Raw genomic sequence first — 10415 nt, 5'->3', positions numbered from 1 at the left:
TGTGTATTTTTGTGTGTGTGTGTGTGTGTGTGTGTGTGTGTGTGTGTGTGTGTGTGTGTGAGCCTCTGTCTAAAGACAATGTTCTACCCCTGTGGGGCTAGACAATAAAGCTTTTCAATTGATTATGTAAGGTCCTTATGCACCACTGATAGTATAGTTATATATATTATATTGTATTTCTGTTAAGAGATGCTCCTAAAAGTTACACAGTGCACATTTAAGATGCATAAGAATCTAAACTAAAACAGTAATATCATGTTTTTGTTTATTTGGTGGAATATTTTGTAAATATTTTTTTACATCGTTGTTTATATGATTTTACATTTGAAAGATAACAGTATAAAACAAGCTACACTATACAAACTGATATCCATTAAAACAATCACTGTGGCAGTTTTGCACTTTACTTCACTTTTTGCCATTTTTGGCTTCTGATTTAACTAAATACATATTTTCTGGAAGAGCTGTATGTCACGCATTTGTGTCCAAATCCATTATTATTATTATTTTGCTGGATTTGTTTGGTTTTGGTTTCACACACCCAGAAAGTTTTTAAGACTTTGAATTATATTTGGTGCTGTACCTTTCCTAACTCCATTATGATGCTGGCCAGACATTAAAAAATAAAATATTGTTAACTTTCTCCACCTAGTGGTACATAGATTAACTAATTCAAACTAGTGCTTTGAAATACAAACTTGGTCAGAAAGTTAGATAGATGATTCATATGTTAAGAGTATACACAAAGAAAGAAGTCAAGTGTTCGACATTCAATTATTCTTTAATTTCAATTTTGTCAGAGAATAATAAATTATTTACAATTGTCTTTCACAAAGCAAAAATTAAACCATGAGATCAAGAGAGAAAGAGAGAGAAACAGAAAGAGGAGGACAAGATAGATTATGAGGTGTTTTAAAGCCCTCTCTGTAAAGAGGGTTCGGCTCATTCTGGTTTCAGTAAACTCATTTATGATCACTCAGATGAATGGATGAAGAAAGCCAGTGCACCAGCGAAGAGGAGGAGAGACGAGTGACATCACCAAACCAGACTGTCTTCAACACTGCACAGAAACAAAGATGAGATATAAGAGGTTGTTGCAAAGCACTGAGCTCATGAATTTAATTCCCAGGGAACAAATAATAGTGTATTCGTTAAAAGTACTGTCAATTTAATGCCAAATGCATTGAAATTTAAATTTAAAGTCACAAGCATGAGACATTTTCAGTTGTATTATCTTTGCTCACCGGGGTCTGAAGTCTTGTTCATCATCACCAAACAGCAACTCGGCCACAGCATCCTCAGAAGTCGATCTCTTACCATATCTGAAAAATGAGACAGCCCACAAAATGATACATATGAGACAAACTTGTGTCTCTCTTCCAATGTAAGTTCATGCTGGAAGGATCTTTGGGAAAGCAACACAGGTCGTCTCTGAGAAAATCTCTTTTTGGCATTTCTGTGGTGTAAGAAAAGTCACCACATGTGAACAAAAATAACACATGATCATCACCATTTAATTGTGGCCTTTTGGGGTTAAATTTCTTGCAGAAAATATCAGGGTGCATCTGCAGCACACGTCACGAGAGACAAATCAGCAGACATGTTAATCCCACTTAATAACAATCTATCTTAAAACGCAGCAGAATAATGAGGGGTTGCATACAGGTTGAAGGAGATCTGGCAACGCAGCCCACCCTCGCACATATGCTAGGGTTCAGATAAAAAAATACATTGTGGTTAAGCCAAAAACATAAATTGAGGCTTGATTCAGTTTTGCAGATACATCCGTGAATTTTGTTTTGGTTGTTAATTCAATATTTTTTTTTAAACCCTTTAAAGCATCTTCACAAAGAGTAAGCAAAGCAACTTTGTCAGTTGAGATGTTTAAGTAAATGAGAAACAAACAGTGTGAGGCACCAAGAGCCTGTTTTTTACTATGGTGCATGCTCTTCTAGACATGTATCATGAAAGTTCCATGCAATACTATTCTGTATTGTGATCTATATTAAAGTGCAAGGATATTGCCATCTAATTACTGTACAATGATGCTGCCACAGTACTTTTGTAAGAGATACTGAAACAAATTTAGACAAATCTAATATGGGCTCAAATAATACACCGCAGACTGGAAAACTGATTGAAATGGTGCCATTAAAATAAACATTACATTCTCCAGACGGGAATATGCATTGGGCCATTAGATGTTTTCCACTGTTTTATACCAGTATACTGTTTCAAGCATTAAAATATAATATCTCATGCTTGCGGTTGTGCCACAACATACTGTAACACAATTAGCTTCATTTATGTCTAAATGTCCATTTCTAAGTAAATCACTTGAGTAAAAATCCTTCATCAGCACATACATTTCTTGCATTGAATTAAAAGTGACAATTTAGGAACAGTTTAAAATTTACAATTTACACAAATTAGTTTTTAGATTTCTTTACACAACAGAATGTGAGAAAGTGATCTCAACAATATATATATATATATATATATATATATATATATATTATATATATAGTCAATTCTTTGTAGTATTATATAACATAATAATGAAATAAAAAGTTTATAATATAAGTTTTCAAATGTAGTAAGTCCACCATTACATTAATATTGCTTAGAAAATGATGTTTTTTTTTGTCTCACCTCTGTCGTGTGATAAGGTTGATGTAGTGCCGTAGTGCTGTGTGGTATTTGGCCAGCTCTTCTGGACCCATTTCTCCCGCCGGAGGTTCAGGTTTAGGTGGGTAAGCTTCAGCCAGGCTGCTCAGACACACTATAACACACATGACAAGAGCCGCAAGCACGGTCCAGGATCTCATTGCACTTGCCATCTAAAAAATATACAGGATTTAAGATTCGTTCAAAGTCAAAACAATAACTTTTGTCATCATATAAATGTATTATGGAGCTCTCCGTGGTCCTGATGAAGTTTCATTCAAGTGATCATCAGCTAAATGTCTTTTAAAGGATCTTTGCTCTAACGTCTCAAAGCAGCAGAATTCAACTTACTGTGTATTAGATGTTCGGGTCCCAGAAGGATCACAGAGAGTTGATGCTGGCTGTTGGAGTTCTGTTTCTCTCTCTGAATCGGGATGCTTTTATAGCTCCTGAGACCCCAGTGGGAGGTTCAGACCCCACCCATGACTTACACACAACTAATGAGTCATTTACACATGATATCCAACACTTTACGTTTGACCTCTTCTAAACATTAACAAGAATGATACATATGATGCTATGGAATAAAGTGCAATAAATTACATCATTGCTAACTAACTGTAAGCTCATTGTTTTAGTTTTATAAATACCATATATCTTATAGATTTTATCCTGTATATTTTCTTTTTTTTTAAATAGGCTATATATATATATTTGCCTATATTATATAAATACTAAATCAATTTGAAAAAAAAAATCATCTCTATTATATAAACCAGATATTGCCATATTAATTAAAATTTTATTTTATTAGGCAAACTCATTGGGCAGTTTCCCTGAAAGGGCTTATCCTTGTCCCAGACTAAAATGCGTGTTTTAGTTGCTTTCATTTCAAAACACTTTGCACTGGCATATCTTAACGTTTATCAATATCATTGTTTTGTCTCAAGATACACACCAGTATAGTTTTTTGTAAAGTTTGTTTAATTTATGCTTTGAAAAACTACTTAAATAACTAAGTCATATTCCTGGATTAATTTAAACCCTGTCTGGGAAACCGCCTCATTAAGTATGTCCAGTGGATTAAATTGTTATAATGGGGACTGTATTGGTTTCAATGGAACAATAATGGTCTCTCTGGATTTCTAATGGTATTGTGTTGGATTTTATTGGTGGGGTGTAACCTGCTGGATTGAATCCAACAGAATATTATAAAATCCTACTGGAATGAGGTCCAAAACAGGAATTTGGAATGGTATAGAATTGCTAATTCATATATTTGTAAAATGTATATAGTTTATGTCAGCAGGGCTAACTTAAATTTAGGTTAATAGTTGGCCTTTACGAGTTTATAGATGAATAGCTGAATGAACAGGACAGGTGGTGCGCATGAGCATTTACACTTCAACAGCGCATCCAGCAGAGGGCGCAGCTGCGTAAACCATGCACGCGCCTGTAGAAAAACCCAGTTCTTGCTCGTTTCGTTTCACCTCGTTTAATCCAGATTGCAATTAACAACTTAAACTGTAATCACAGAACACTGCTGTCGTATCATCACGAACCCACACATTTGTTAAACGAGCTGTACAAAAGAAGTGATGAACTGCTGGATAATAACCATTTGATGTCTTGTGTATCAAAGGTCTGAGGAACGTGCGCTGACATGCAGGCATAGGAAGACTTTCTCGCAAATCTTTAATTGTAATTCATTCATAATAAAAAAAAACCCTGGAAGCAAAGGGAAGCTAAAACGTTAATTATACACCATTGATTTTGTAGGCCTAAATAAGGCAGAGGACTTGAATCAATAGAGCTCTTGACTGAATCAGTTAACTAATCAGTAGAATTAATCTGCAAGGGTTTATCATTAGACCACACTAACCATCTGATCTGTAAATGACAAACCAGTAACTGTAATTATTGCAGATCTTGGAAATGTTATAAGGTAGCGATATTAATAAATGAACAGACAGTTAAAGATATATTCATTGATTATTTTAGCAATCCATTAGGATTTAATGCTGTTCTATTGGTTCAGAAAACATCCCACCAGACAGTAGAACCTATTACATTGCTAGAAACTATCAAAGACCATTATAGTTTCCTATAAAAACCAATACAATTCCCATTTTAACCATTAATCCATTAGAACCTCTGTGATGGTTTCTCTTGTGTTTTAAGCAGGATTCAGTGTTGAGTCAAAAAGCAACAACTCGTTGAGTTGTAATTAAAAAATACAAAAAGGGACAAACCGAGTTGTTTGGTTAAATTAACCAAGGAATTGTTTATATTAGACCCAACAACTAGTTAAAACAACTTACTCCCTGAGCACACATATATACGCAGATCAGATTGAAGTGTAAATCTTAATGTCAGGGTCGATCATAAAGTTTTATGGAAACTACATTAATCTCACCACTGGCCTGTACATTGCTGTCATGAGAAACCCTAAGAGCAAATCTGAAAGAAAAGAAAATGTTTGTGTTAGATGTTAATAAAGATCTCAATAAATCAGCCTTCAATGTGTGTTAAAAGCCATCGGTTGATGCAGATTGCCGTTTTCTTGTAATCACGCACGACTCACTGAAACATTTTCCAATGCTTCTGTTATAAAATTCTTAATATAGTCTCAGAGAGTCGTCTGATCCTGGTCACTAAACCTGTCTAACAATAAAAGTCAATGAGAGTAAACAACAAACAGTAGATATTGATACCCCACTTCAGCTTATCAATGTGAATAAACAGTGAGAAAGCTGTGTTAGATAAGACACGCATGAAATGATTGAGTCTGTGTCTATACTACGATAACTTTCCAAACAGCAGTATGTAATGTTCATCGAAAGAGCGATTACTGTGGGGATGATAGGGAGAGCTGTGGATAAATGTGCTTTATAAACTCAACCAAATGATCTGACCGCTCTGTGTATTAAATTTTGATATTTTAATGTCAGAATCAATAAGGTTGTATTTTGTATTAATGGTGTCATGGTGGTGGTACAGTACAGTATCGATTTAAGATTGTAGTGGGTTCATGTCCACTAGGCTTTAAATGTAATTATGATCTGAAGAATCATAAAAGTATGCTTGGATAATAAAAAATATGGACATAAACCAAAAAGTTTACAATTTCTTGTTTGGTTAGTTACAAGTATGCTATACTGTGAGCACGATAGATGCTTTAAAGGTGCCAAAGAATGCATTGAAATAATCTGTTAAATTGTTCTCTGATATCTACATAAAAGGTTTGTGGCTTTATTGAGTGCAAAAAATATCCAGAGATAGTTTTTAATGTCTACTTACAACCCCCCTAGGATATGTCCTTTGAATAAAATGGTCTATTATTACCTTATTTGATAGGGTAATGAATAATAATGTTGAGCTTTGCTCTGGGGAGTGTGCTGACACTGGCTTAACTTAGCACCCTCTTACATACGTTACATTTTTACTGCATCTATTAATGTAAAGGTGCTTTGAAACAATTAAACAATTGTAAAAAGCACTATATAAATAAAATTGAACTGAATTGAATAGATTGGCTGTTTCAAAGAGTGGCTCATTTCAGTAGCTCTGAAACACCTGTTCAATTTCTCATTAATGCAATTATCTAATCAACCAATCACATGGAAGTTGTTTCAATGCATTTAGGGGTGTGGTCCTGAATGTCAGAATGGGAAAGAAAGGGAATTTAAGCAATTTGGAGTGTGGCATGGTTGTTGGTGCTAGACGGGCTGGTTTGAGTATTTCACAATCTGCTCACTTACTGGGATTTTCACGCACAACAATTTCTATGGTTTACAAAGAATGGTGTGAAAAGGGAAAAACATCCAGTATGCGGCAGTCTGTGGGCGAAAATGCCTTGTTGATGCTAGAGGTCAGAGGAGAATGGGCCGACTGATTCAAGCTGATAGAAGAGCAACTTTGACTGAAATAACCACTCGTTACAACCGAGGTATGCAGCAAAGCATTTGTGAAGCCACAACACGCACAACCTTGAGGCGGATGGGCTACAACAGCAGAAGACCCCACCAGGTACCACTCATCTCCACTACAAATAGGAAAAAGAGGCTAGTATTTGCACGAGCTCACCAAAATTGGACAGTTAAAAACTGGAAAAATGTTGCCTGATCTGATGAGTCTCGATTTCTGTTGAGACATTTAGATGGTGGAGTCGGAATTTGACTTAAACAGAATAAGAAAATGGATCCATCATGCCTTGTTACCACTGTGCAGGCTGGTGGTGGAGGTGTAATTGTGGGGGGGATGTTTTCTTGGCACACTTTAGGCCCCTTAGTGCCAATTGGGCATCATTTAAATGCTACGGCCTACCTGAGCATTGTTTCTGACCATGTCCATCCCTTTATGACCACCATGTACCCATCCTCTGATGGCTACTTCCAGCAGGATAATGCACAATATCACAAAGCTTGAATCATTTCAAATTGGTTTCTTGAACATGACAGTAAGTTCACTGTACTAAAATTGCCTCCATAGTCACCAGATCTCAACCCAATAAAGTATGTTTGGGATGTGGTGGAACGGGAGCTTTGTGACCTGGATTTGCATCCCACAAATCTCCATCAACTACAAGATGCTATCCTATCAATATGGGCCAACATTTCTAAAGAACGCTTTCGGCACCTTGTTGAATCAATGCCACATAGAATTAAGGCAGTGCTGAAGGTAAAAGGGGGTCAAAGGGGGTTCCTAATAATCCTTTAGGTGAGTGTACTTATCAATTAAGATCAAAATAAAGGCGATATGAGAGGTAAGAATATGTAATAGGGTACTATAGTAAACTAATATTTCACAACAACCATTACACATCATTAATTTCAGAACGCGGAACATATTGGCGGCCTATATGGGTAAAACGAGTATTACATGTTGTTGTGGTTTTTTTTTTTTTTAAGTAATGCATATATTTAATATATTTCTATCAGTACATTTTAATAGTTGAAGGCAAATATAAAGTAAAGCATACAAGTCTTCATAGTCGGGGTACCTTTTGAGAGCATAATGGGGTTATTCAGCAGGACAATGATTGGCAGAATCCATATCACTAAAATTATGAAGTGACTCAATGTCTAATCTGTCATGACTTCCCTGCTGAAAAAAACAGCATACCAGCAAGACCAGCATATGTTGTGTTTTGGTGCTGGTTTGCTAGTGAACACCAGCTAAACCAGCATCAAACCAGCATCAGCACCAGCATTAGCACCAGCTAAACCAGCACCAAACCAGCATTAGCACCAGCTAAACCAGTATTAGCACCAGCATCCCATGCTGGTCATACCAGCATATGTTGTGTTTTGGTGCTGGTATGCTGTGACCACCAGCTAAACCAGCATAGACCAGCATAATTCCCATGCTGGTCCATGCTGGTTTGATGCTGGTTTTTTCAGCAGGGTTTGGTTTTATTGACTGCTGTATTTTTGTTTCTCTGTTTGTGTTTCTGTGTTGTCAGTTTCTCACGTGCGCGTCTCTGTCACGGGTGTCATTAGTGTCATCTCCTTCACCTGCGTCCCTCACCTGCAGTTCATTTTCATGGCCAATCGGTTTAGTATTTAATCCCTGTGTGTTTTTTGGTTCATTGCAAGTTCGTCTATGTGTGTACTCGCCATTTTACTAGCTTTGCTAGTGTCCTGTCCTGTCCTGTCTGTTTCTAGTTTGTAGATTTAATCTTTCCTACCCCCAGTCTGTGCTCTCTGCTGCCCAGGAGTTTTGCTGAGACTTAGTTCACTCAACGGCTCTCTGATCTGTTTCTCATCCATCTGTTACGGACTACACTCCTTAAGCCTGCTTTATTGACTGCCATTTGTACCTGCAGCAGCGGACACTCGCCACGGCATTGCCGCTGTCCAGCAGGAAGGTCCTTCAGCCCTGGAGCTGCCCAGCTAACGCTCTCTCTCTGCCCACCGCAGGATCTCTCCCTCCCATCTGCCTTGAGTGCCGGTTGCCGGGTTGTCGCTATTCTCCTGGTGTTTTGTGGATTACTTCCATTATACTCTCTCCCACCGTCCGTTGTCTGGCCGGAGCCCGAACGCGTGTGGTTCATCGCCCTAGTGCTAGTGTGTGCTCCCCTCCTTAGCCGTCTGCCCTGGTGTGGCTCTATGCCCAGACGTGCGATTGTCAGTTTTGCATCCATTATTATTTAAATAAAAACTTTCTGTTATCTGCACTGGGATTTTCTGTGTTTACTGAGCCTGACAAATCTACAACCAAATATTAAGTTTATATTACTACACATAACTTATTAATTTACTATTGATAATACATATTTATTATTCATTTGTACAATATTACATTTTGCTTTAAAATGTGCAGCCAAAGAAATAAAATAAAAATTTTCATTTAATATACAAATATTTGTCATGTCGCTGTGTATTCAAAATACTGCAAAACACCTAAACACAGTTGACAAAGAACTTCTAGGTTCTGTTTATAGGTAATGAGCATCATATAGTGTACTTTAAATGTACACTGCCCTGTTTTTTAAAACACACTTTTTTAAAAAGTCCCTGTAATAACTCAACTACCTGGAATCATAACTGCATTGTTAAAGGAATATTCAATTTTCTTTAAAAAAAATCCAGATAATTTACTCACCACCATGTCATCCAAAATGTTGATGTCTTTCTTTGTTCAGTCGAGAAGAAATTATGTTTTTTGAGCAAAACATTGCAGGATTTTTCTCATTTTAATGGACTTTAATAGAGCCCAACATTTAATACTTAACTCAACACTTAACAGTTTTTTTCAACGGAGTTTCAAAGGACTATAAACGATCCCAAACGAGGCATAAGGGTCTTATCTAGCAAAACGATTGTCATTTTTGACAAGAAAAATAACAAATATACACTTTTAAACCACAACTTCTCGTCTAGATCCGGTCGTGATGCGCCAGCGTGACCCCACGCAATACGTCATGATGTCAAGAGGTCACAGAACGCGAAACTCCACCCCAGTGTTTACAAGTGTTGAGAACGAGGACCGTACCTACGTTGTTGTATGTCAACTGATACTAATTAATGTCTTTGTGTCAGTTTATTGTTTACAATGGTCCGCAAATGTGCGTTTTATATATGTAACACGTGACCTCCCTATGTCACTACGCATTTACGTTAGGTCGTGCTGGACCGGATCTAGACGAGAAGTTGTGCTTTAAAAGTGTATATTTGTTATTTTTATTGTCAAAAATGACAATCGTTTTGCTAGATAAGACCCTTATGCCTCGTTTGGGATCGCTTAGAGTCCTTTGAAACTCCGTTGAAAAAAAACTGTTACATGTTGATTTAAGTGTTAATTGTTGGTGCCTATTAAAGTCCATTAAAATGAGAAAAATCCTGCAATGTTTTCCTCAAAAAACATAATTTCTTCTCGACTGAACAAATAAAGACATCATTTTGGATGACATGGTGGTGAGTAAATTATCTGGATTTTTCTTTAAAGAAAATTGAATATTCCTTTAAGCTATCCTTAAATCCTAAACATCTATTAAGCCACGTTGAAGTCACCAAATCAGACGGCAAACAGACGACACTAATAGCACTGATATCACTGAGAGACATTCACCGCCACGACTCAAAGCAAAAGCCTACAACAAAAACTTAAGAACAACAAACTAAAAAGCCATTTATGAACCTGAAAATGCAGTCATTTATTGTAAATCTCTGCTACCGTGTCCTTCTTACGCACTTAAAATCCTATAATTTCCTGTGTTTATGACATCTCTGTTGTCTCAGGAGTGA

The 10415-nt window shown here is 36.8% G+C and overlaps 1 protein-coding gene across 1 annotated transcript; it reads right to left on the bottom strand.

Moving 5' to 3' along the window:
- Window positions 1–762: 762 nt before the first annotated feature.
- Window positions 763–4532, bottom strand: pyyb (peptide YYb). Its single transcript, XM_065253359.2, has 4 exons — window positions 3019–4532; window positions 2653–2840; window positions 1245–1322; window positions 763–1060 (listed from the first exon to the last, which is right to left on the bottom strand). The coding sequence occupies exons 2-4, from the start codon at window positions 2838–2840 to the stop codon at window positions 1036–1038; spliced, it is 291 nt and encodes a 96-aa protein (XP_065109431.1). The 5' UTR covers window positions 3019–4532; the 3' UTR covers window positions 763–1035.
- Window positions 4533–10415: the final 5883 nt, after the last annotated feature.

This window comes from Paramisgurnus dabryanus, chromosome 1 (assembly GCF_030506205.2).
Source record: "Paramisgurnus dabryanus chromosome 1, PD_genome_1.1, whole genome shotgun sequence".
NCBI lineage: Eukaryota > Metazoa > Chordata > Actinopteri > Cypriniformes > Cobitidae > Paramisgurnus > Paramisgurnus dabryanus.
This window is presented reverse-complemented; position numbering and strand designations above follow the sequence as displayed.